We start from the raw sequence: 27,706 nt of genomic DNA, 5'->3' as shown, positions 1-27,706 counted from the left end.
TGTGGCTTTCAGCAAAAATTTTTTTGTCTTGACATGTTGACATGAAACTTTTTTAGCACATTACAAATAATTTTACGATTACTGTCACAAAATTTCACTGTTATATCTGCAGAAAACAGTTTTCTAATATATATTTTTCCTCTGAATCTTGTGAAAAGGCTGCAGAGTTTATAAAATGACAGAAGGCTGGTCCAACAATTGCTTTCTTACTGATGTAGGTACTACAGGTCAAGACATTCTAAAAAATGTTTTTCACAAAGCACAAATTCTGGTTTTGAATTTTTGCAATGCAGTGTGACATTTCTAAAGTCAGAAGAAAATTTCTTAGAAGAAATTTATTCACACATTTGAAAAATGCATAATGTCTTGACCTGCACTATGGGCCTAGGAGTGCAACAAAACAAACAGGGTAAGAATAGATAAAACAGTCAAGAAGAAATCTGCCCTGTCAAATGAGTGTTAGGCAGAAAATCACAACAGAGAAAAATGGCAACGACAATTGTTAGAGCATTTCCTAGCAATGCAGAGCCGCGTGGTTCAGGGAAAAATTTTTTTGAGCACTTCCTGGTCAACTTCAGCAATTGAGACAGCATAAAAATATGAGGCATACAGGCAGATACAACAATTTTCAAAAAATCAATTTTTTGGCCATTCTTTTTCTAGATTTCAATGCTGCATGTCTCCTTAATAACGAACAGTAAAATGAGCACTCTCTCCAAGCTTCCTTGCACGGTGTAAGCTGGCCCTAGCAACTACATTTAGTGCAATTCGTTCAGCATGCAGGTGCATGGCCCAAGAAAATACATACGGATCAGAATGATGCAAACAGCACAGCAGTTGACTATAGAGCACTGCAGACACTTGCTGTCCAACTTTTATTCTGGTGCCTTCTTGGTACCTCCCCATTATAGGACCTGAGCCATGGCTAGCACTTGGCAATATGCAGCAGTGTAGAGATAAGACCCACCTTGGTGAAAGGCAGCTGTCCAGTTAGTTCCTTGCCAAGCATGACCATGCGTGCCACCCAGAAAAACAAGATGTCTTGCCCAGTTTCCATCAAGGACAGAGGGTAAAAATCGTGCAGGCGCTGCAAGTGGGCAAAAGCATCCACGAGCTCACACAGTGCTAGCACTTTCAGATGTTTTCACTCAGAACTCTTGGCAGGTACGTCCAGTTAAAAGCATTACTTCTCACCGCTGCGACATGAAAACTGGTGGAAAGAACAATAGACCCAAAAGCTAGAATAAACGCATTTAAGTAACAAGACAAGAAATTCGCTTTCCCCCATCGCTCAATTGACATCAGTAGCTCACAATTTTGGTAATGTTCTGAATAAGTCAGGACAGACATGTTATGACATGATGATGTCACAAAAACCTACGCTGTTTTAATTTTTGCACAGTAACCTGTTGTTCATCATCCACTCATATAGTCAAGTCCGCTTATAACGAACATGAGCGTCACTCGGCATCCGTTCGTTATATCCCGAAGTTCGTAGTAAGTGGACCACAGCTTTAAAGACAGTTGCTTGTCAAAACAGAAAATTTTTTCTTTGCGAAAAAGTCCATAATGGACATCTGCTTCTGCAGTGCAGATCCGATGAGGGAGGTTTCCAGTTTATTTTAAGCAGAAGTGTGCTATCACCGAGGCCCTCGGCATAGACAAGTTGTCTGAGGCTCTCGATGTTGCACAATGCTACAGGCGCGCTTATGGGTGCTGGCTCCAAAGTTTCATCCTCATCTGATTCCTCCGCGTCACTCTCGTCCCGCACTTCAGAAACGATGCCCTCGTCCGTGCACAGTTCCGCGGTGTCGGCGTCATCATCGACGGAAGTAAAATCATTCCAACCAATGTCATGACCCCCCATGTCGGAGTCGGCGACGCGCTGCCACAAATCGCCGCCGCGCTGGTCATCTTCCGAAGCATCAGGCTCAACATCAGACACTGTCGACGAAGCCGGCCTTGTGGAAGCAGTTCGCTCGCCAGTGGTTGTCACCTCCGCCCTGGCCGCTTTCATCATCTCTACCGCTGAATACAATGGAAATGGGTCTGGTGTTCCCATCCGCCATCCCGAATTACAACCACGGCCCGAGATTTTAACGAAGCCAACGAAACGTCCGCACCGCAACAAGAGTGACAAAAGCGCGTGATGTGTAGACGTGCAGCCAACGTACACAAGCGGCAATCAAGCCAATCAAGCTAAAGGTACAGATGCACAGCGCCAGCGGAGAGACCAATGAGGAGCGGGGCGTCCGTGAGTGTCAGTGCAGCCACCTCTTGGCTCCCACGGAAGGCCTGCTTCACGAAGCATGGCCTCCGCAATCGGCACTGGCAGCGGCGCAGTTGATCGCGGAGGCTACGCGCGGATTTGCAAGCGAGTGAGAAGGGAGGCGGGGTTGCGAGGAGGGGCGAAGGGCGATTTGGAAGGCACGTCGGCGGGGAAGGGTAGCTTGCTCGAGAGCGGCGCGAAATGGGGCGGGCAGTTGGCCTGAGTCTCGGGAAAGCATGACGCGCGCCGGGCGCACAAAGGGGTCGGAGGCAGGTTATCTCGCATCTCGGGTTTATGCCGTCCGTTCGCTGTAACCGATTAGCAGGGCTTAATGACGTTCGTTATACGTGTGATTTTGTACCATTGAAACAATGTATATTTTAACGGTCACGCAGGTCTCGTTCATTATAAGCGAAAGTTCGTCTTAAGTGCGGCCGTTATATGTGGGCTCGACTGTATATGAGACGAACACTGCTTTTGTCACAGCGACGAAGGGGCAGGAGTCATGTCCGCTGACCTCGTAGCCAACACTGCAATCGATGCAGCGGTGGATGTGCCCTTCTGATGTCACATGAGTATTTTAATACAGTATAAACGCGTGTAAGGGCCGCACCCGTGTATGGGCCGCACCATGTTTTCCAGAAGGAAATATTAGAAAAAAATAATATCTGTGTAAGGGCCGCACCCAAACTTTCCACATGACCTACGCGGGAATAGCAAACACGTAAAGCGCACAAAAAATAGACACACGAAGAAAGAGACTGAGACACAAAGCCTTTCTTCGTGTGTCTGTGTTTTTTGTGCGCTTGTACGTATTTGCAATGCACCAACTAGCCCAACAGTCCGTGCTCCTGTGCGGGAATAGCCTTCGAAATGTACGCGCTGTGGCCTCCGCGATCAGCTCAGGTTGCGAGCAACAGCGCACTTCATCGCGGAGGCGACGCATGTGCACAGGAGCTTCTAGGTGCCGTCCAAGGATGGTACCAGAGGCCGCGGCTCATAAGCATCATCGTCAACTTTTTCCTCCGCCGCGAGTTCCGCCAGCTCTCGCTATCCATATCGGCATCAGGGCATCAGTATCACCAGCTCTAGCATTTTGTTGCTGTTGAAGGCACTGGTGTTAGTTGTGGCTTTCGTGCGCTGCAGCGGAGCGTTGTAGTTTCAGCATGATAAGGCAAGCATCTTAATAGCTGCACGGCTGGGAGTTTGCTATCGAACATGGCAAGCGTGCGGCGGGCAGGAAATTCGACGTGGCCGAGAAGTGCGTCCTACGATGGCGCCACCAAAAGGATGCATTGAGGAACACAAGCTGCAAAAAGCACGCTTTCCGAGGCAAGCCGTGCAAGTTTCCTGAACTGGAAGAAGAGCTGCTCTGCGAAGTGATGGAAGTGCGGAACAACGGCTACACGTTGACAATGGACGGGCTGCGCGACTTCTTGTGGGATGAGCGTGCACCGGAGGGCGATTGGCGATTGAACGTAGAATACATGCTGCTGATATCCTGATTGGTGTGTTTTTACTTTAAAAAAGTTTTTTTTTGTAAATTGCGTGTATGGGCCGCACCGCAAAAATTGGCCCTCAAACCTGGAAAAAAAAGTGTGGCCCTTACACGCGTTTATACGGTATCATGGTTATTGTTGGTGAGAGGGGCTTCGTAGTCTCAATTTCGACTGTTCTTTTTGGAATATACAAACCATCCAGAGCACTCAAACTTTGGAAATAGAATAACAAGCTTTTACATTACTATACCGTATTTACACACATAATGGACCCACGTTTTATTCCAGCCAGGTTGATATCTATTTGAGAGGAGGGTGCATTACATGGAAAAAAAAAAGTTTCAACAGATTATTTTGCAAGAGCTGAAATTCCATACTGCATGCACGTCTGCCACCCGCCCATCAATCAATCAATAAAGCCACGCCGTCAGCCGCGTTTGTGTCGCCGGAGTTTAGCATCGTTCGCTTTGAAAGGTGTTTGGTGCATCGTGGCGCGATTCGATGATTTTGTGATAGTCGACGGCGCCAGCCAATCGTGCCAAAATAAAGCCAACATGCTGAACACCAGCCCTGAAGGTCAGACGCGCATTTTTTATGCGAGGTTAAAAAACTCGCAAGATGATTACGAGTGTGTAATGCTAATGTTTAAGTGTTGGCTGTGGTGTGAGAGGGGTTTGGTATTTTTGCTCACGATCTTGAGCTCGCAAAAGCACTTGGTGGTCTAAAGGCCCTGCTTCCTCCACAGGTTTTCAGCGTAAAGGATGTTTTATAGCGTTCTGTTTTAAACTGCTACGCTCCCCTCCAAGCAAGCCACCGCCGTCGGTACTTGTGCCAAGGGCTAACAGCGTCTAGGTGCTCTGCCAAGTTCGGTGAGAGCATCACCCCCAGAGGAGCTCTCGCCAGAAGATAAACACACCAAGATGCTAGCTATCAGCACACAGCATCTTGGAGTGCTGCCAACGTCTGCGCTACGGACTGTGAGGAACTGAGGAATGCGCTGAGAAACGGGCTAAGGAAAGCTAAAGCTTAAAAAGGAAAAAAAAGTAAATTATCTACAACAAAAGTAAGAGGTGGGTTTATTATGCAAAGGGGTTCATTACACGAGTAAACATATTATTTACTTGATTCCAATGCACACGATTTTGCCATAAAAAATATTCTATTGTAGCGCACAGTGACGATGCAAAACGGAGGCACTAAGATCGGCGTCCCCAGCCAGCGAAAGAAGAAAATAAAGATAAAGAGGTGCACACGCACGGCACGGGCTGTTCGGTGCTAAAAGCCTGCTACGCTGGTCCTTTTGCTCCGGTGCTCCGCTGCGACCTCACAAATTCCCTACAGTGGTGACTCCAGCCTAAAAGATGACCGACCCCAGCAACCTCCTGCCCTCATGCGACCTTCTGCCTGACGCTACCTTGCGCCCTCGGGACGTAGCAGCTATCCAGCTCCACTGCCGACATTCTAGCCCAAGCATCCGCAGATCTGGTTCGCCGAGCTGGAAGCCACCTTCTATCTATCTGCACCACGTCACCTCGGAGGCATCTCGATTTCTTCACTTGCTTTCCAACCTGCCTCCTGAGGTGGCTCAAGAGGTGGAGGATGTCATCACTAGATCCTTGGGCGATGCCCCGTACCAGCTACTTAAGCAGTGCATTCTGGACCACACCACGGCGTCCGAGAGCACACGCCTCCAGCAGCTGCTCACCTGTGAAGAGCTTGGAGACCAGCGCACCTCCCAGCTGCTCACTGCCAAGCAGCAGCTCCTGAGCGAAAGCAGCGCAGACTCGAATGGCGCACTGTTGAGGGAGCTCTTCCTGCAGCGCTTGCTGCAGTCCACCCACCTCACCTTGGCTGCTGCGGGGGACTTGACCTTTGACCGCCTCGCCCAGCTAACTGATCGAGTCCATGACGCGACTTCTCCTTCCATCGCCGCCCTCTCTTCTCCACCACAGTCCTCCGTCTTTTCACAGTTAGAGGCTCGAATCGACCAGTTCACCGCTTCTCTCGATGCCCTTCAGACATCCTCTCATGACCAGCACAGCTTCTCCTGGAGTCCTTGCCGCCGTTCGTCTTCGCCGAGCAGTCCGCACTCATCCAGTTTTCGCAGCCAGCGTATTTGCTGGTATCACCTAACTTTCCAGCACCGCGCCCGCCACAGCACTCCACCATGCAAATGGTCGGGAAACGCGCTGCGAGATCACTGACGATGGCATGTGACCTCACCCTTCACCCTGGCCGCCTTTTCGTACTCATGGACTGCATTTCTGGCCTGCACCTCCTCGTCGACACCGGTGCCGAAGTCAGCGTACTGCCATCCTCCAAGGCTGAGCATACTTCCAAGTCACCTGGACCTACTCTCCGTGCAGCCAACTCAACCTCCATTGCCATGTATGGTCTCCGGTCCCTCACTCTGGACCTTGGCCTGCGGCGCGCATGTTTCTATGGGTCTTCATCGTCACCAATGTCCATCAAACCATCCTCGGATCCCACTTCCTGATGCATTTTGATCTAGACGCCAGCATGCATCGCCACTGTCTGATCGACAGCAAGACGTGCCTTTCCATCTCGGGCATTATATCGGCTGTCACTTCCACTGGCATCCGCACGATGATCCCATCCTGCCCGTACGCCCAAGTCCTCGCAGACCTTCCAGAGGTCACGAGGCCTTGCAATCTCCATCAGCCACCCAAGCACAGTATAACCCCCCACATTGTCATGCGTGGTCCACCCGTCGCAGCTCGTCCGCGCCACCTCTGCGGTGAGCGTCTGGCGATTGCTAAACGGGAATTCGACCACATGCTCGAACAAGGTATTATTTGCCCTTTGACCAGCATTTGAGCCTCACCACTCCATCTGGCGCCCAAGAAAGAACTGGGTGACTGGCATCCATGCAGCGACTACCGGGCTCTCAATGCTCACATGGTCCACGACAGCTATCCCCTTCCACACATCCAAGACTTCACTGGACATCTGGACCGCTCCAAGATCTTTAGTAAAGTGGACCTTGTCAAGGCGTACCATCAAGTCCCCGTTGAGTCTGCCGACATCTCGAAGACGGCCATCACTACACCCTTCGGCCTGTTTGAGTACGTGTGTATGCCCTTTGGGCTCCGACTGTATGAACCACACTCCAGCGCTCAAGCTCTTCTGACACATGACAGAAAAAATTAATGGGTGTTTGATACTTATGCAAGTTAATGCCACTTGTGCACCTGCGCATAAATCCAGCAAACAATTGTATTTCTGTCATGCAACGCAAAGGAAGAGTTGCAACGACAAAGCATGATGTATATTAGTATTCTGTCCAAACTACTTCTACCCCTATCACTGGGGCCCATCACAGGGCCTGCAGTATACTGTAAATAAATAAATATCACTGTACCTTCTGAATTACTGTCCCTGAAGCCCTGCACTAAAGATCCACTGCCACTTTCTTTGCTCAGCACTTGAGCACTACACATAAGGCTCATGTGATCTGTACGCTGACATGAAAAACGCTACCTTCCGTGGCCAGCCAAAGACAGAGAAGGGAATAAGGGCTGAAGAAAACCATGTATCCAGGACATCCTCATCTGAAAGAGAGAAAAAGGGGGAAAAAAAAAAAAAGCAACAATGACCCAATGATCATCGTACCACACAAAAGCCACAATGCTGTTGACTGATGCTGCAGTCTTTTAGATCAACTCTTGGTCAAATGTTTAGGGGAATCCCCCAAGGTGGAGTAAATTTGTAATAAGGGAGCAAATAACTCATCGGCATCCACCCAAGCACAGCCATACAGCTACAAAGGAAAGCTATACAGCTTCCACAGGCACTTCATAGTGAAAGAAAATTCGAAACGAAATTTTATTTGACTAATTATAATCCGGACGATGCAGCGTGCTGGCAAGCAATGTGGAAGGCTCCTAAGTCGAGTAGCGAAGTCGTCGTTAGAAGTACTGCGTCTTCACAGCGCGTTGAATAAAATGCTGCCTCGGGGGAAAAAAAATACATCAAAAACAGAACTTTGGTTCTTTGACTTCAAGCCAGATGCGCTGCATGCCCGTAAGCAACGCAAAAGGTTCCAAAATCGTTGCGTGAAGTCATTGTTAGAGGATAACGATGCTCAAATAGGCGCAGTAAGGAAAGAGTCAAGGTGGAGTGAGACTTTGAAAATGGTTATGAAAAACTGGCACACAGTACTTTTAATAAAAGCCAAGACTATGAAATTTGCTAGCACTCTTCTAAATAGATGCAGCTTGCATTAGAGCTCAAAACTGGATTAAAAGTATGTCCAGTATTGTTTATCTTTGTTTTTAGTGCGCTACCACTAAGACCCCCTCTCTAGCATGTTCTCTCTCTCGGTGTGCCTGTCCCAATTGCCCCAAGAAACGGGCACTTCACCTTGCGTCGCCGGCGCTCTCCGACGTCCCCACTACCTACGTGCGAGAGCTATCAGCGCCTGAATCATGCAAAACTGCGCAGTGGCGATGGGTGCGCACTGTTTCGTGTCGTTTGTTTTTTGCTGTGCCCTATTTTTCGCTGCTTTTGAGCATGAACTGTTGTACTGCCACGTGGTATGACGTTCCAAAAGAGAAAACGCTGGCATGGCATGTTATCAACTACAGCCGCTCGTTGCGATAGGCGTTCCTCTTATGTCAGTTCATGCTTCAACATGAAACTTTCGCGTGGTTCTGCCAAATTTCGAGTAACTCAGCCCTAGCCAACAGAGAGTTGGTGTAGAGAGTTCGTTATATCAAGGTCAACTGCCGCAACACCTTCGTTACATGGTCGTCTCTACACACACTTCAATGGGGGCATCGTTGGGGAATTCAGAAACTTCGTAATATCGAGGAATTCGCTATATGAAGGTTCGTTGCATCCAGGTTTAACTGTACAAGCAAAACAAAAATAAGCCACTGCACTCAGCCAGAAATTGAACAAAAAATAATTCAAATGTACAAAAACTTGCACATGTTCTTAGCTAACATTCTTCCGATTTTCAGCTGTGTACATAATACACTTTATGTAGTCCTACAAGTTAAAGAATATGACTGCTATGCCACTAGAGAAAGCTGTCACGAGAGGACATGAAGTGGAGGTGCTGCACATTATGCTTGTTCTTCTGAGTTCTGTTCTCATTTTTTTTTTATAGCAGAGCTTGCGGTTTCTCTTTTCCTTCATTTTTTTTCGGTGGGTAGCAAATGGGTTCTATGGGTGAAGAGGAGGCCAGCCTTCCTTGACATCCCCATAATCAAAAATCTGCTGGCACATTTGGTAAAATATCTTGATAATATGCTGTGAAGACCTTAAAGCACCAAATAAAATCACTCTCATCATTTACAAATCAAGCACACTACATAAAATACAACGTGAGCAGTAAAACAAAAAAATGCGCGAGCATGCACTGATATCCCAGGCGTAAGAGACGAGACAAAGTCTTGCAACAGGAACTGAAATCTGAATATATTCCATATGGCTGTCTAACTCACCATTGCTGCTCTAAGAAAAAATGGCAGCGTAAGAACCGACAAAAGCACTCAGTGCAGCATTTCGCCTTTGAGGAGCACATGGCAAAACAGATGCCACGATCGCGGAACAGCATACTACGTCCAGTCAAAGTTTCATCTCCCCTCCTTGCTTTAGAAAATGAAAAAACAAAACTGAAAACAAAGAGATGGTGTTATAGAAGCAAACTAGACAGCACAGCTTGTCCAGGAGCGCCGACTTGAATTTTTGGCAGCAGGTTCAAAACACATGCGCAAGAGTTAACCCTTCAACACTACAGCCCAGACCATTAACAACGTAACCGCTTACAATGCGGGACCGCATTGTATGCGGCTTTTTGTGACAACTGCCTAGCTTCCCATAGGGTTAAATGCTCTGGCGTACTGCTTAATACGCGGCAGCGCGTAACCAAAGACCGCGTGTAGTGCGGTTTCTTGAAAGCCTGGCAGCTCGCGCATCGGCGCAGGCCCATGTGTACTGGGGGGCATGAGGAGCATGCTTCCCAGATTGCACAAGAAGAGGGCAACAGGCGGGGCAGGGGAGCGTTATCAGCATGGTTCAACACAAGGCTGAAGGCAGGAGAGGACAGAAAAAAAAAAGTCCCAAAGCCGGCGTTCTTCCTCTCCCTCTCCTGTGCGCCTCCATTGGGCACACTGACACTGACTGGACAAAGCTGGGAAGCACATGATGGCACGGCCAGAAGAGCATGCTGGAGCGGTGGCCGAAGCCGCATGGCATAACATTGCGAGCGCTGCTCGTACCATGCGTATGTGCGGCAGCACCTTGTCACACCCAACCATGAGCGTGATATGTTGGGTCACGTGTAGCAAAAAGTTGACAATGTAGGCAAGCCTACCAGCCTCGGCTGTCTTCAGTTCCGATGGCGTCTGTGCCTCCGAAAGCCAGGAAACGGCAAACTCCCAAAACCAAGCAGAGCATTGTGAGGCACGTCGAGAGCGGTTTGAAAAAGGCTGCGGTAGCAAAAGAGTACGATGTCGCTGACGCTACTGTGTCCGCCATTTGGAAGAACAGCGACAAGTTGCGACAACAGCTGCAGGAAGACTCCACTTTGCTTGCAAGGAATCGGATTCGTGCGTCGAAGTAAGAAGATGTCGCCGCTTTGTTTTCACGGTTTCGCGAGGTCCAGGCCCAGAGCATTCTGTGAGTGGCTCGATATTGCAAGCCAAGGCCCTGTGCCTTGCAAACACTTTGTGGCATGATGGTGTAAACCCACTGAACGGTTGTATTCAGCGTTTCAAGGACCAGCACGAGATAAGCTCGTCGTCGTCGACGACCCCGACGGTGTTGTGCGTGAAGTAGCCACCACAGATGAAGAAAACGTGGCAGTGGTGCGCGGTCGCGATGAGCCTCTACCCGAGAATGAGCTTGACGAAGTGAGTGAGAGCGCAGCAGAAGTTTCGTGCAAAGATGTGCTCGACGGTTGCAACAAACTGTGCCTCCACTACTCTCAGAGAAACCTCAGCGAGCAAGCACTCAAGTGCCTCACTGTTTCTGAGGATGAAGCCATTAGCAACGCAGTTCAGTCGCAGCGCCAGACTAAAATAACGTCGTTCTTTCATTCATTACAACGCTTCGACAAAAATATCAAATAAACTTCGTTGCCTGTGATTGCAGTGTTGTGTGTCTGATGCGCTGTCAGGTGCACTCTAAAAGGTAGACTGGCCGTTCTGAAAATGCGAATGCATGGAAAATCTACATTTTGGTTACAGTGCAGTACCGTTTATAATGTGGATTTTCCTGCCTCCCGTGGTATGCATTATAAGCGGTCTATGCTGTATGACGTCCTACCCTTAAGGCGGAGCTTAAGTGTCCTCTCCAGTTTCAGTGCACTAGCACTAAGGCACCCTTCACCGATTTCGCTGATCTCGAGACTCGAACCGAAACCAAATTGAAAACCAAAGTGTTAGCGCACTTAACTCACATTTGGCATAGCCACGCTAAATCATCCGTCATTTTTAAATTTTTTCCCATTAATTCACCTTTTTCTTAAAGCCTACTGAATGCAGTGCCCTGAAAATTTGTATGAGAGAAGAAACGGCTGTTCTACACAAGTGGGAGTAACATCACGTTCTTTAAGCAAAAAACAGATTTCCTACGTTTTCTTGTTTCTCAGTACAACAAAACTGCCACCCATGAATTTTTTTTTTGTCATGAAAATACAAACTGACCTAGGCTATTGATTCTAGTTCCAGTCATGTGTAAAAGGCATACATTGAGATTTGCGGAAAATTTTGTTCATGTACACCTTATAGTTCCTGAGAAAAAGGTAATAAACCTTACACTGTTTAGAGAAAAATGCAAATAAATCCACTGAAGACTCCCAATTTTCCAAAAATCCATATTCCCACTCCTACAATGAAAAAGGATAAAAAAAACAAGCATTTCTTGAGTAGCAGATACCCAAGTGTAATATATCTTCTGAAGCTTACCGAAATGCTCTATCACAAGGTCAAAAAATCTAAAAATCATTTTTTTTATAAAACAAGGTCTCACCCTTCTTAAAGGGGCTCTGGAAGGGACTCTAAATAAAGGTGCGGTATTCCTGGGATGTTCTCCAGCAAGAATTTTTTCAATGTATTTTGTAAAAGCTGAGTTATCTGTAGTCAAAATTTGACATTCAGCATCTTTGTACCTTTTCCTCTCTTCCCTTTTTGCACGCTCAAAGGTCTGCCGGCCCCATCACGGGAACTCCCCGGGGGCAGAGCTTTCTGACCTGCTTGAGCGACGTTGCTGACTGGCCGCGGCCATAGTAGCTGTGTAACCCTGAAAGAAGCTAACCAATAGCCATGTCTTAACAGAAATACGCAGCAGCGTGCGATGGAGGCAGGTGTCAGCATGAAAAAGTATGCTTAAGGGCAGGAGTGATACTGCTGACTGGCCGCAGTTATGGCAGCTATGTAACACCTGAAAGAATCTAACCAACAGCCATCTCTTAACAGAATTACGCAGCAGTGTGCGACGGAGGCGGGTGTCAGCGTGAAAAAGTCGCCAGAAAGGACTTGCCAACTTTCACAAGCAATTGTGGGTTCTCTGCTGCACAAAGAGGTGTATTGTTTGTCTTGGGTGTTCATGACGAGAGAATCTAGTGACTGAGAGAGTCTTTGTACTACCCTCAGAAGGTGTTTCAGAGACAGTTTAATTCTCACATGACAAAGGAGCTTACTGAATGCTGTCATGAAGCATTGTAGGTGACCAGATACCTCCTTTCCGGAGGAGCGATGTAAGTGGTCGTTTACTGGAGGGGCAAGGCGCAGGGAATTGCTGGCGAAATGAAACAAGCCAGCTCGCGAAATGGACTAGACTCAAGCTACAATGCAAGCGAGCAGGTCCATCTCTTTCACGCTTTCTCGTGACACTTGATTGCAAAGTGCCAATGTAATGCAGCACCAAACACAGCATTTATGATGACATGTGGCCCACTTAGTCCTCGCGGGTCTGTTTCGCCGGACTGCAAGCCCCCGCAAGCAGAAGGCATGGAAATGAAACCATGCCGCGCCGTATGCGGTGTGGTTGCACAAGTCAGCCTCGAGGCTTATGCTTCTGTCATAAGCATTTTTTTTCTTAAAGACGAAAACTTTGAAGGATAAAAGCCGGACTGCAGCTTTTCCCATTCCACTATTATCTGTAAACCCCGCTACTGTTCACAACATGTCTTTTTATCGCAGTAATCGAAAACGAGAGGATCACTGTCGCCTGTTCACTTTCATCTGGCGCATTCATAGCCAACTGCTGACAGAAATACGCCACAATGACGTGGTGCCGTGAGGTGCCGCATTCGTTTGCCGTCAGAGCATTGGATTTATGCGAGGCTTAAGGTTACCATGCGCGCTTTTGCCACATGCTGGCTGTCAGTTAAAAGAGGAAATAGCAAGTTAACTGATGTGACAAGCTAGGGCACCGTTGTTTTAAAATGCTGCAATGTGTTCAAGTGAACAGGAAATTTCGTAAATTCTTAATGTTTAGGAGGCTTGAATAGTTCAAATACTAAAAATGTGGTGCGAATCAAATAGCGAATACTTTTCGCAAACTATACAAAATTTCGAATGTCCGCACGACTAATTTTTATTCATAATAGGAGATTGTAGCGCACCACACACATTGCCACCCAGAACAATTCAGAATTGTTCTTGCAAGGACGAGACTAGTTTCACCGAGGTATCTAAAATAGCATGTTATGCAAGAAAAGCACATAAGCAATGACAATAAATCAGAAAATGTGACCAGCATGAATGCGATGGAGTTCAGAGAGAAATGCTTGTTAAGCCCTTTGTGAATTTTGGTTGGAATAACGCGCTACACACTAACAAAACGACACCGGAACGAAGGACACAGGACAAGTGCGCCTTGCTGCCTTGCTTTGTGAATTATTTTCAGATATTCCACAAAATGCCTCCCCTCAACCATGCAGCTGCACTGGACTTTGTCCTTTTCAGCGACAACCACATTTTTTTTTTTTTTTGTCACATAGCAGGACATGTGTACAACCATGTGTGAAATGCAAGAGCATCCACAAATGACCGCTTTTGCAACAGCACTTGCCCAAAAAAGCTTGTCCAATTATGCTCTCGTCTTTCTACCTGTTGTTGCTCTCTCTCCTGCATCTTCTTTCCTTGCACATTGCAACACACCGACACAAAAGCCAGCTGGCTATGAATGTCAGCTTACCGTATTTACACGATTGTAAGTTAACCTATTTTTCAAAATTTGAAAATCCGAACTTAAAATTGAAACCAAATCATTGCACCATAAATAAAGGCGACACAAACAAGATATCAAGCATGCTACAGCTTGGTTGCATTTTTGCTGCGCAGCTCCGTCGCATCGCTCTTGGTGCTGGCCTTGAGAAGCTGCTATGTCAACAAGCAGAACCGGCCTCCCCACCCCGCCAGAGGCTGCCGATGGTGGCTGTCGATAAGCAGCGAACCAGCACCAGCCAACTCCCCACACGTGGTTGCAGATTGTGTCTGCTGATAAGCGGCGGTGGCCGATAACGCATTCGCGTTCTACTCTTAATAGGCGTCGTCCAGGTTGTTTTTGTTTACTTTCAACCTACACTCGGCGCTCAAGCGAACGTCGATAGTTGATGGAAGGGCCACTGTTCCAATCGCGGCAGCACCCCCACCCGGAACCGCAGTGGCACCGGGGAGTGTCAGTAGCCGACGGAAGAGCCGAAGCCGCTCACGTGTAGTTTCTCTTTGGCTCTGACGCATTTGACTACTGCAGGCCGCATTTCGCAAGTTTTTAATGTGCTTTGTCATTCATCATTCGTGCTCCAGGTCCGGTAAGCGACCGGCGCTCGTTCATGGCTACATTCAAGATGGCCGAAGAAATGAACTGCGTGCCGGGCTTTGCGCGCTGGGCCGCAAGTTCAACGTTTGCAACGGGTGATACAGGTGTGGCAGCTGCAACGGGGAAAAATTTTCAGCTGCTCCACGCGATGTTGTGATGTGGCTGTTTCCGAAGTGCGGGATTTTGCTACACAACGACGTTAAAACGACGAGCTGTGGGACCGCAGCAGTGATCACGACGGCAGCGCTAGTAAGGACGATAGCGCAAGTGTGGACGAGTAGTCCACTGTCTAATACATTTTTGTTCTGGAATGTGCCCACGGGCGCTCCCGCGCGCAGCAGCCAATAGCGGCTGGCGATAAGCGGAGGCTGCAGGATAGTGCTATTGCATTCTATTGTCAAAGGCCAACGTAAACAGCATCCAAGTTTTTTTTTTTTTTCAGAAATGTGATGTGGGGAGGGGTCGACTAACAATCATGTAAATACGGTATGTGCCACAGCAGGAGTCTGCAATAACCAGTGTGCACAAGCTGGACAGCTCACAATAAACAGATTTACATTTGCAGCTGTTGCTGGGCCAGCAAAACGTATATTGGATCTGGCATCACAGCTGATCTGAGTTAGGTCCCATAACTTGCATGCCTCACAGAAGACTGTACATTCACGCTGCTTAAAGGAACTGACCACTGACTGAAACGTGTAACGAGTTTATGATTGAAAAGATCATGCCTTATATTATGAGAACTGAGCACAGCAATATTGAAGAAATGAGGATTTATAATTTTAATTTGGCACTGAAAATCACATAAAGTGCCACCTTGCGGTGAAACCCTGCCATTACAGTGAAAGCTCGTTAATTTGCACCTAGTTAATTCAAACTTTTGGATAATTCGAACTAACTGTTACGGTCTGGCCACGCTGCATAGGCGTCTATGGGTAAACCAACTCGTTATTTCGCATGAACATCGGCTCCTCCATCGATAATTCGAACTGCGCGCTGCCGCGTGGTGATATTTCATACTGCACTACAAGCTTTCTTGGTGTAATGATAGGTGGCACAAACGCTCCAATCCAATTCAATCCAGCGCACCCACCATCATTGCCATCAGCTCAGTGCCCGGATGAGCGGAGCGAGGGCAGCGAGGTGTCGCCAGTATAAACAGGTTCTGTTCTTTCATGTCTTGAGCGTCTCCCGCTCTGGTGCTCTTTGTGCCGTGTCGCTAGGTGGGCTTGATCGTTAGGCCTAGTATTTTCTTGGAAGCCCCGGAATCATTCTGCTGCTGTGCGATTCGTGCCCCAAGTCTTCAAGTGGTGTTTGCTTCGATCGCTGTGCCTAATTTTTGTTGGAGTTCGCAATGTCTTCTCGCGGCAAAGGCTACAGCGCCAAAACGCTCAAGGAGAAGGTAGAAATCCTTCGTGAAGTGGATGCCGAGAAGGCAAGCAAATTGGAAATTGCTAAGAAGCATGGCATCCCTAAAAGCACACTCTCAACTTATATAAAAAAACGAGAGAGCGATTGAGGATGCGTATGAAAATGAAGTTTTCCCCAGCAGTCGCAAGAGACTTCGGCCTGCGAAGCACCCGGAATTTGAACACACGATGGTCAGCTGGATCAAAGAGATGAGAAGCCAGGACCTTCCACTGAGTGGCCCCATGGTCATGGCGAAGGCAGCGGACTACGCGCTTCGCCTTCACATCGAAGATTTCAACACTTCAGAAGGCTGGCATCATCGCTTCCGGGACAGGCACCACTGTTGTGTCCGTCATTAAGTTTGGGTTTCGGTCTTCGGATGCGGACGGGTGCAGCCGCGCAGTGGAAGTGTCTGGAACTACACGTGAACGCTCCCCACTGTGTCAATGGGTGGCGCCACATCCCTGGCAAGCCCTGGTGTGGGACAGTCACGTGGACAGCGTGTGGTCGCCATCTCCGGCAGGGCTACGTTCATTACGTGTACTACGTGCGGAATAAAGTAATTCTCAGTATGTAACATTGGCGACGAGGCAGATCACCCATGGCAGGGAAGCCCAGAGGGCATCGTGGAGCATCCAGTGAGTCATGGCTGAGCGCCAGCATGATTTTTCTGCACGTTTGGAGGAGTTTACTGGCTCCAACTGGGCATCGTGGTTCGGCCGGCTACAATTTTTCTTCGAGGCCAACGATGTGACTCAACCTGTCAAGCAACGAGCACACTTGCTTACACTGTGCGGTGCTCAAATTTACAACGTGGTTTGTGCGCTGCTTCAACCGAAGACGCCCGACCAAGTGAGCTATGCCGAGATCGTGGCCGCACTTCAGGCACACTACGACCCTCGTCCGTCCGAAGTCTACAGTCGTGCGATGTTCCAAAGGCGAGACCAGCTCCCAGGTGGGTCGGTAAACGACTATGCTGCCGCTCTACGCAAGTTGGCTACGAGCTGCAATTTCGGCACGCTGCCGACGGCAACAACAGCTACGGCAACGCCAGCTGAGGGAACAGCATCACCAACACAGCAGGGAGCTACGGGCTGCAATCCAACGCTTCTGCCATTAGATGTGATGTTTCGCGATCGCTTCGTCTGTGGTCTACACGACCACAATCTTCAATTGCGGCTATTTGCAGAGAAGGACCTGACCTTTTTAAAGGCTCATGATTTCTCTATTTCTCTATGATTTCTCTAGTCCAGCAGCAACGACAGATAAAAGCTGATCACACGGAAGTCAACAAGGCGGCTACGCATGCCGGCGACAGCATTTCGATTTCCAAGACGCATTCTCACCAAGGGCAATGCTGCTGGCGTTGCGACGGTTCGCACAGTCCCAAGACGTGTAAGTTCAGCACAACAATTTGCAATTACTGCCGGAAACAAGGGCACATTGCCAAGGCTTGTATTTCCAGGAAGAAGGCTGAGAAAAAGACATACCAGCGTAGCATCTCCTTAGAAACTTCACGGACTGCGGAAGTGACTAACGAAACCAAACATGAGGTTTCAACGTTGCATGACCTCTGTGCAGTGGCAGACGAATTCAGTGCCCCGAAGTTTACTCTGACGCTTACAGTGCACGGCAAACCTGTGACTTTTGAGGTCGACTCCAGTACAGCGTGCACAATGGTTAGCAGAGACACATTTCAAACCGCATGGCATGCACACCCACCCTCTCTGAGGCAGGACAACATACATCTGTACACCTGGTCAGGTCAGCAACTGCAGGATGTCGGATCGGCGACAGTAATGGTTCGTTACAAGAACACAGCTTGCAAGCTACCACTCCTCGTTGTCGAGGGCACAGGATGCAGCTTGTTGGGACGCAATTGGTTTGACAGGCTGGGCATCGAGCTTCACGGCATTCACCAGACAACGGAGGAAGGCAGTTTGACCGAGTTGCTACAGAAGCAAGAAGACATTTTTCGTGAAGACACCACAGGACACAAGGGTGCACCAGTAAATCTAGAACTGAAGGAGGGGGCAAGCCCCAAGTTTTTAAAGGGACGGCCTGTACCCTTTGCCATGCGTGCATCACCCGAGGCGCAGATTGGCAAGTACGTAGAAGACGGTATTTGGGAGCCGGTACAACACTCAGACTGGGCTACACCGCTAGTATGGGTGTGGAAAAAAGACAGAAGCTTGCGCGCCTAGGGTGACTACCACAGTACAGTAAATGAGGCTGCGAAAAAGGCTTCATACCTCCTGCCCACAACAGAGGAAGTGTTTAGCACTTTGAAAGGTGGCCGGGTTTTCAGCACCTTGTACTTGGCTCAAGCTTACACTCAACTTCATGTGACTCCAGCGACAGCAAAGATTCTCACAGTAAACACTACAAAGGGGCTGTAGAAGGCAAACAGGCTTATATTTGGTGTTTCAGCTGCCCCAGCAATTTTCCAGCGGTTTATGGAGACCACCTTGAGCGGCTTGCCGGGAGAGAGTGTTTACGTGGACGATATCATCATGAGTGGAGCAACAGCAAAAGAGCACAAGGACTGCTTAGCGTCAGTTCTGTAGCGGCAGGCTCTGGCAAACCTTCAATTGTGCAAATCCAAGTGTCAGTTTGGTGTAGTGGAGGTTAAATTCCTGGGTCACAAGATTGATGCAGCTGGGATTTGCACATCTGAGGAAGAAGTGGAAGCTATCGTGAAGGCACCAGCGCCCACAATTAAGCAGACACTGCAGTCATTTTTAGGCATGCTGGCCTTCTATGATCGCTTTCTGGAGCGCCGTGCTACAGTGGCAGCAACCCTGTATGAACTTCTGTAAAAGGATAAGACTTGCAAGTGGGAGCAACGGCATCAAAATGTGTTTGATGAGCTCAAACAGTGCTTGTTGTCGAGGGTTGTCCTTTCACACTATGACGAAAACAAGCCCCTCTTGATTTCATGTGATGCTTCACCTTATGGTGTAGGTGTTGTGCTTGCTCAGCTGGACAGCCAAGGCAGAGAGGCACTGATTGCGTTTGCATCCCGGACATTGGGTGCTGCCGAACGTAACTAAGCACAACTTGACCGCGAAGGACTCGCTGTAGTTTTTGCAGCTGCCCACTTCAACAAGTACATTGTGGGTAGAGAAGTCACGTTCGTGGCTGACCACCAGCCGTTACTGGGGATTCTCGGACCACGGAAGCCGGTACCGGAAATGCTTTCGTCCCGAATGAAAAGGTGGTGCCTTAAACTGTCAGCATACAACTATGACCTCCAGTATCGTGCCGGTAGTCATCAGAACGCAGATGCGCTGAGCAGACTGCCGCTGCCAGACCGCGTTGAAGAGCCTAACCCACCTGGAGACGTTACCTGGAGATGTTCGAGGCGTTACCACGACCACCGTTGACAGCTGAGGTTGTGGCCACACTAACGCAAGAGGATCCAATTCTAGCAAAGGTCTTTTCAGCAGTACAGAATGGCACCGCGCAGTGTCAGCAGCGAGACAGTTTCACCCCATACCGCAGAAGAGCCACCGAACTTGCTATCCATCGAGGATGCATCAGCTGGGGCTCAAGAATTGTCATACCGGCAGGAGCACGAGAACAGGCCATTTCATTGGTGCACGCATGCCTTCGTCGAATTGTAGCCATGAAGGCTTGTGCACGCAGTTATCTTTGGTGGCCTAGTTCGGATGCCGAGATCGAAACAACTGTCCAGTCGTGTGCCCAGGCTCCAGTTCGAAATTGGACGCAGCCAACGACACCATGGCACACATTGCACGTGGACTTCGCAGGTCCGGTAAAGGGACATACCTTTTTGGTTGTTGTCGATGCTTTCAAGTGGGTGGAGGTACGACCGATGAACAGCCCGACATCAACAGCAGTCATTAGTGTGCTGCGCTCTTTGTTTGCCACATTTGGCATACCACGCAAGGTTGTGTCGGACAATGGGGCTGCATTTGTGTCTTTCGAGATGCAAGACTTCTACCAGAGAAATGGCATTCGAAGCCTAACGTCAGCCCCTTACCACCCTGCTACAAATGGGCAAGCAGAACGCTATGTTGGAGAACTGAAGAGGGAACTGGCCGGAGGACCGTCCGGCTCGCTCAGTGTTTGCTTGTCACGTTTTCTGTTTCGGCAGCATACCACTGTGCATCAGTCAACCGGGCTAACACCGTCTAAAGCCATGTTCGGGCGGGAGTTGCCAAACCAGTTGGACCTCATCATTGCTTCGGAAGGACAGGAGGCTGCACAACCTGACCTACCTAGGAGTCGTCAACTCATGCAAGGAGAAGCCGTATAGGTAAAACAATTCAGCAAGGGGCCAGATTGGACAGAAGGAACTCTGGTTAAGAGGATGGGCCACAGATCTTGGCTTGTGAAATGCGCAGGAAGAAATGTGAGACACCATCTAAACCAGCTCAGGAAGCGTACCGGCGAAGTTAAGGTGGACAGACAAGCCTCAGCAATGCTCACGTGGGGCATGGACAGTAATCCAGCAGAAAGCACACCAGCTATGCTGTCTTCACGTCCACTAGAATCCGAATCAAGCATACCGAAACGACTAGCACAGATCAGGCAGCAGCCTACTTGGTACAAGGCATCCTTCTAAGGGGGGAAAAGTGTTGTATCCATGATTAAGTTCGGTCTTCGGATGCAGACGGGTGCAGCTGCGTAGTGGGAGTGTCTGCAACTACACTTGAACGCTCCCCACTGTGTCGATGGGTGGCGCCACATCCCTGGCAAGCCCTGGTGTGGGACAGTCACGTGGACAGCGTGTTCGTGCCAAGTGACAGTGTGTGGTCGCCATCTCCGGCAGGGCTACGTTCATTATGTGTACCACGTGTGGAATAAAGTAATTCTCAGTACGTAACAACAACATCATGTTCCGCACTTTGTCGGGCGAAAGCAAAGATGTGAACAGTGAGACATGCACGACCTGGCAAATGGGTGCTTTGCAGGAGTACCTCGAAGCCTATTTGCCGCATGATATCTTCAATGCGGACGAAACCGCGCTATTCTACAAGCTGCTACCAAATAAGACGATGACTTACAAAGGAGACAGCTGTGCAGGCGGGAAGCGTAGCAAAAAGCGCGTAACGGTCTTGGTCGCAGCAAACATGACCGGGACAGAGAAACTGCCCCTGCTTGTCGTAGGAAAGGCCCTGAAGCCTCGCTGCTTCAAGAACATCCGCACACTGCCGGTGGAATAAACCGCTAATCGCAAAGCGTGGATGACGCGGGAAATATCCAGGCAGTGGCTGATCAAGCTCGACCGCAAGTTCGAACTGAGAGGAAGAACGGTTCTTTTGATTGTGGACAACTGTTCCGCACACATGGTTGATGCGGAACTGAAGGCTATTAAGCTGGTCTTTCTCCCGCCGCGAACACAACTGCAGCCCTGCAACCGGTGGACCAGGGTGTCATTAAGAACAAGAAATCATCCTACAGGTGCCACATGGTGGAACGTTTGGTTTTGAGCACAGGCACAAAGGACTACACTGTGACACTAGTCGCAGCCTTGCATATGTTGGTGCGTGCCTGGGATCAGGTCACGGCAACAACAGTTTCTAACTGTTTCCGGCACTGTGGCTTCAGTGTGGCCGATGAGGGCCCAGGCACGGAAGCAGCTTGTTTGCCCAGTCAGGAGGGGATCATCCCCGCAGGTTTGCGTGATGCGCTAGAAGATGTCAGCTTTGGCGACTACATCGACATAGACAGTAGTGCAGTGGTTGTGGCACTTTGAGCGACGAGAACATCATCGCGCAGGTAACAGGCAAAGAACCTGTCGTCGATGATGGTGACGAAAAGGACGAAGAAGAAGAGGCGCCAGTGTGGCCCTCTGCTTCGCAAGTGATGGGGGTGATCGGTGTCACGCGCATGTTTTTCAGTTTCGAGCAGGGCGAAGAATATGCTCTGCGTTACTGTAGCACTTTGGAAAGCAAAGTGATGAATATCGCTTCCAAGGAAAAGAAGCAGAAAGTGATCACCGATTATTTTCATGAATAAATAAAGTGAGTTGCAAGTGCTTTCTAGCAACCCAGTCTCACCTCTGGCTGTTTTTCTATGCCTTTCGTTATTTCGAATTCGGCTTAATTCAAACTCATTAAGCGTCCCCATGAAATTCAAATTAATGAGCTTTCACTGCAATAGTGTAGTATACCACATGGCATCTCAGTAAAAAATGACTGATTTGTTTTATATGCACACTGTTCTTTTCTTTCAGGAGTGTTCCTCATGTTTTATTAATGTTCATGCTTTCTCCAGTGCGTCCTTCGATGAATCGCATTGCCGAAGTTGTGCTTTTAGCTTTTGTCACTAGATGGCATCACTGTTTGGCATTTCTTGGATGAAGCAGCAACCACGGTCTGCTAAAGGTGAACGTCGCTGTGTGGTAATATAGCTTTGGGTGTGGAAGGTGAATGGGATGCTACTCTATATTGCCGCCAGGTGTCCCCGGGCGGCACCTTGAGGAAAAAAAACTGAGACGCGCGTACTCTTGCAGCTGGGACACTGCTCGACTGCTTGCGGCCTGTGCCTAGCCCTTTTTGGTTCTGCAACCTATTTGTGACATTTTGTGGTGCAGTGCGCTGGGTAAATCGCCCTGGAATATGCCGCACACCCCTCCGAACACCGAGGACCCCAGACCGCTCTCTGTCGACACGCCAGTGCACCGGGTCAGCAGCTGAAATCTTAGACTGTCCCCTGAGCATGGGCTATTGAAGACAACCTCGCCGCCTGGCGGACTGCCTCCTGTGCTCAGGCCATTCAACTCTACCTTGGCGCCTGGCCCTCAACCAGTTGTGCAAGGTGTCGCGTACTACACCCTCCACAACCCACGGCTACCAAAGTCCTTTCACGGGACTCAACTGGAGGATGTGGAAGGTTGGCTCCTCCAGTTTGAACGTGTCGCCACATCTAACCAACGGGATGACACCGCCAAGCTGAGGAACGTTTTCTTCGGCTTGGAGGACGGTGCTCGTACGTGGTACGAAAACCGTGAGGACACTCTTTCATCATGGCCTGAGTTCCGACGTCAACTGCTCACCACGTATGTCAGCACCAATCGTCGGGAGCGAGCTGAACGAGCCCTGCAGTCCTGTATGCAAATTCCCAACGAAACGGTTACCATGTACGCCGAAGACATGACGCGGCTCTTCTGACGGGCTGACCCAGCCATGTCGGAAGCCAAAAAGCTGCGCCATCTAATGTACGGTGTTAAAGAACAGCTTTTCACCGGCCTCGTGCGCAGCCCCCCAAGCACTGTTGCCGAGTTTCTAGCGGAGGTAGTCACAACGAAGCAGGTCCTCCGGCAGCGTTCCACCGAGTACGACCGGCCAGTCCTTGCTGCTTCTGTTACAGAGTCCCTCCCGGCTTTCAACAGCAATACCAACTTTCTCCGCGACATGATCCGCGCTGTTGTACGTAAGGAGCTAGAGAAGATTTGTGGTACGTCGCAGCCAGCGGCCAGCTCCCTTATGAGTGTTATCCGCAAAGAGGTGCAGCAAATCAGGCCTCCGTTACTATGCGCCGAACCACAGCCAATCCAGACAGATTACTTCCGCCCGACATATGCTGAAGCTCTGCGACGCCCTGCCCCAAATCCACCGGCATTTGCACCGCCCAACCAGACAGACTACAGTAGAATATCGGTGATACGAACCCGGCTGATACGAATTTCGGTGTGATACAAATTCATAAAATTCCCCCGCCGAAATACATTGTGTACAATGGGCGAAAATTCGGATGTTCTGAACACTTTTCCGCGTCGCGCCGGGTGATACGAACTTCGGTACCGCGACCGTCGAGCCGCCACCGGTGCAGCGTGCGCCAGTGCCGGTTTGGGATTCCGCGGCAGCAGGGAGGCTGACGAGGCAAGCGAAGCTTTCTCTCTCTCTAGTTTTCGGTGGCGGCCTCTTTGCCTTTTTCTTTTTACTTTGTTGTTGCCCGAGGCTAGCGTCGCTGCTTATTGGTCCGTTCGCCCTGCGAGCCAGCCGACCTAACTGGTCGGGCACGATTTGTCCTCTCCACATTTCTCGCAGCCCTGTGCGCCCATTCTGCCGGTATTTCCGCTACAGCCAGCACGCAGATCATCACACCAGCAGCAGCTCCCACTTCTTTGTTCCCTCGTGCGTGACTACTACGGAAGTGCAGCGCGTTGTTTGCGTGTGTCATTTTACGAGCATTGATCGCGTCAGCCCAAAAGGTACTGCAATCAGTACGATGTCACGAAAGCGGAAGGCGCTGTCCTTGAAGGACAAACTGGATATTTTAAAGAAGGTGGACGAAGAGCCCAAGAAAAGGCGTATTGACATAGCCAAGGAATTAGGCCTGCCAATTTCTACGCTGTCTACGATCGTCAGTCAGCGCGACCAAATTATGCAGAATGTGTAGCACTATGGCGTAAACTCCAAAGAAGTGAAGACTGCTGACCATGTAAAGTTATAATTTCTCCTAACATGGTTCAAAGAGGTCGCCGTCGCCGGCGTTAACGTTGATGGAAAAGTTCTGCGTGAGAAGGCTGCGGACATTGCACTCATGCTTGGAATTGGAAATCTTCAGGCCTCTGGTGGCTGGATTCACCGATTTAAGGCACAGCATGACCTCTCCTACAAAACCGTTTGCAGCGAAGGGAAAGAGGTTGACGCCTCCATCGTTGAAGACTGGATGGCAACCATGCTGCAGTCTTTCATTGCGGGATATGACGCTCGCAATGTTTTTAACATTGACGAGGCAGGGTTGTTTTACAATACTCAGCCCATAAAGAATCTCTGCTTCAAGGGCGAAGCCTGCCAGGGAGGACAAAAAAGCAAGCAGTGTGTGACGGTTTTGTTTTGCTGCAACGCCGACGGGTCAGAAAAAATGAAACTGACCATCATTGGAAAATACGAAAAGCCCCGATGCTTCAAGGCAGTCGGTCGTTTGCCCTGCACATATAGAGCCAATAAGAAGGCGTGGATGACGTCAACTCTGTTCGTGGAGTTCGTCACATACTTGGACCAAAGATGTCATGCAAGAACAGTAAGATTGTTTTGCTGCTGGACCAGTGTGCGGCGCATCCAAAGCACATGATGCTACAGAGCATCAGATTGGTATTCCTGCCCCCGAACGCTACTAGTCATTTGCAGCCACTGGATGCCGGCATTATCAGAAATGTAAAGCATTACTTCAAAGGTTTGTTGGTGCGCCGCCTCCTTGCTTTGCAATATTGACCGTAAGGACGCAAATATGCAGATTAGTCTTTTGGACACTATGCATTTTATTGCAGTGGCCTGGGAGCGCGTCTCCCCTGCAACCATCGCGAATTGTTTCGCAAAGTGTGGGATTTTTAAATCCACATTGGTCACCACCTCGCAAGTGCCAGATCCGATTCCTGTTGATGTCTGGAACCAGCTTGGCGTTGACTGCAGTGCCGACGATTTCGTCACCTGTGGTCTGCGCACAGTGGAAGATATCATGGAGGATGTATCGTCACAGCCTGGAATTTCGACCAGTGACGAAGAAGAAGACGAGTGCCAGAAGGATGATGGCCAACCACCGTCGGCAGCCGAAACTATGCACGCTCTCGATATTCTGCGGCGTGCTGTGACATCCGAGACTGTGCGTGAGAACACTACAGCCCAGTTCTTAAGCTTCGAAAATTCTCTGCTGGCTGACCTCGCGGAGAAGAAAACTCAGAAGGACATACGTGACTTCGTTCCACGTAAATAAATGTTTTTTTGTGCGTGTCTCATGGTTTCGGGACGGATTTCGATCGTTTTTTGGTGATACGAAATTTCGGGTGATACGAATATTTTCGCCTCCCCTTGAGATTCGTATCACCGAGATGCTACTGTACTGCCGCCCGACCTACGCTGACGCTCTGTGACGCCCTGCCCCGAATCCAGCGGCAGTTTTTCCTGGCCATCATGACGTCCTGCTACCCTCCATGCAGCCAGTGCAGCACCGCATCCCGAGTGATCGACAATCCCTGCGCAGAGCGGATGTCTGTTGTGGCCCTGACCGCCGGCGTTTATGCTTCCACTGTGGGGAGCCCGGTCACCTGTTCAGCTGGTGCCCATATCGAGAGCTTGGCCTGCAGGGTTTTTCCTCCGATGTGCCAAGGCCCCGGTTTGGCCAGCGGCCCCGTGAGATTGAAGAGTACTTAACCCAGCAACCTCTGTGGTTCATGGTGCACCGTCAGTCCCGATCGCCGTCACCTCGCCGATCATCGTTTTCACCGAATGCGCAGAACTCCTCGCGAGCGACGGCAGACCACTCGCCCGGCCCTCGCCGGGAAAACTGAGGACAGCGACCTCCGGGGGCATGGCCGCTGGATATCGATGCTGTAAAGACCCCCTGACGACGCAGACGACACAGACATCCGATGATAGAGCTTTGACGACATCGACGACAGCAGCTGAACTAAAGAACTGCTTCTCTCTCAACATACCCGTGCTTCTCGATGGTCACAGCATTAGCACGTTGGTGGACACAGGAGCGGAGTTTTCAATTATCAGTGGCAAATTGGCAGCGCTTCTAAAGAAAGTTACAACTCCTTGCTCTGGCGTGCAGATCCAGACGGCGGGGGGCCATATCATTACTCCGCTTGGATAGTGCACGGCTAGGGTCCAGATCAGCGACTCAACGTTCATAGTTAGCTGCCTGATGCTCCGTGACTCTTCTCGTGACCTGATTTTGGGCGTAGATTTTCTCCGTGAAAATGGTGCTGTTATCAACCTGCGGCACAGAACCGCTACGTTTTCTACAGCGAAAGCCGACGACACCTCCAACGTTCGTCAACGCAGCTCTGCCCGTCGTATTCCCACTGCATGTGTCTTGATCCAGCAGCGCTCCAGAGTTTTTGCAAGTGTGATGGACCTGCAGTCGCCGAGGGCAACCTTTCCTTGCTGCTGACACATGGCATTTGCTCGGCCCGAAGCCTTGTCCACCTTTGTAACGGTCGGTCGGAACTCCTGATTACTAATTTTACGAACGAACCTCATCACATTTTCCGAGCTACTGCCATTGCGTGGGCCGACCAATTGGCCGATGTTACTGAGTGCTTTGCGTCCGAGGCCATGGAATGTCTGGACACGTCCCTGGATCGCATCGATATTAGCTCCGGGCTCTCAGCGACTCAACAGTGCGACCTCCGCGCCCTAATGCTCCAGTACAAAACGTGCTCCGCATCCTCCTCGAAAGTGCGGCAAACGACGATCATGAAGCATCGGATCATCACTTCCGATGATGCTCGCCCCATACGACAGCTGCCGTACCGCATTTCCCCGAAGGAACGCGGCGCCATCCAAACGCAGGTGAAGGAGATGTTTACAGATGACATTATTCAGCCCTCTAATAGCCTGTGGTCGTCGCTCGTCGTGCTTGTTAAGAAGAAGGTTAGGACACTGCACTTTTGCGCTGATTACCGTAAGCTGAACGCCATAACGAAAAAGGACGTCTACCCGCTGCCCCGCATCGACGATTCACTCTACAGACTTCGCCGCGCCAAATATTTTTCGTCAATCGACCTAAAGAGCGGATATTGGCAGATTGAGGTTGATGAACGTGACCGCAAAAAAACGGCCTTCATCACACCCGACGGCCTATATGAATTTAAGGTGTTGCCCTTCGGCCTTTGCTCTACGCCGGCGACGTTTCAGCGCATGATGGATACTGACCTGGCTGGCCTCAAATGGCAAACCTGTTTAGTTTACCTAGATGGCGTGGCGGTGTTTTCAGAAACCTTCGGCCAACACCTTCAATGCCTGCG

The 27,706-nt window shown here is 49.7% G+C and overlaps 1 protein-coding gene across 3 annotated transcripts in view; it reads right to left on the bottom strand.

The window, feature by feature from the left end:
• LOC144115967 (valine--tRNA ligase, mitochondrial-like) overlaps positions 1 to 27,706 on the bottom strand; it is a 192,426-nt gene that overhangs the window by 72,984 nt on the left and 91,736 nt on the right. For all 3 annotated transcript variants that reach the window (XM_077650611.1, XM_077650613.1, XM_077650614.1), the window contains 2 exons: positions 7,270 to 7,340; positions 968 to 1,087 (listed from right to left, as the gene is read on the bottom strand). In XM_077650611.1, coding sequence (XP_077506737.1) covers positions 968 to 1,087; positions 7,270 to 7,340 — 191 coding nt within the window. The remainder of the gene's footprint in view (positions 1 to 967; positions 1,088 to 7,269; positions 7,341 to 27,706) is intronic.

The sequence above is a fragment of the Amblyomma americanum genome, chromosome 1 (genome assembly GCF_052857255.1).
Source record: "Amblyomma americanum isolate KBUSLIRL-KWMA chromosome 1, ASM5285725v1, whole genome shotgun sequence".
In the NCBI taxonomy this organism is placed as follows: domain Eukaryota; kingdom Metazoa; phylum Arthropoda; class Arachnida; order Ixodida; family Ixodidae; genus Amblyomma; species Amblyomma americanum.
This window is presented reverse-complemented; position numbering and strand designations above follow the sequence as displayed.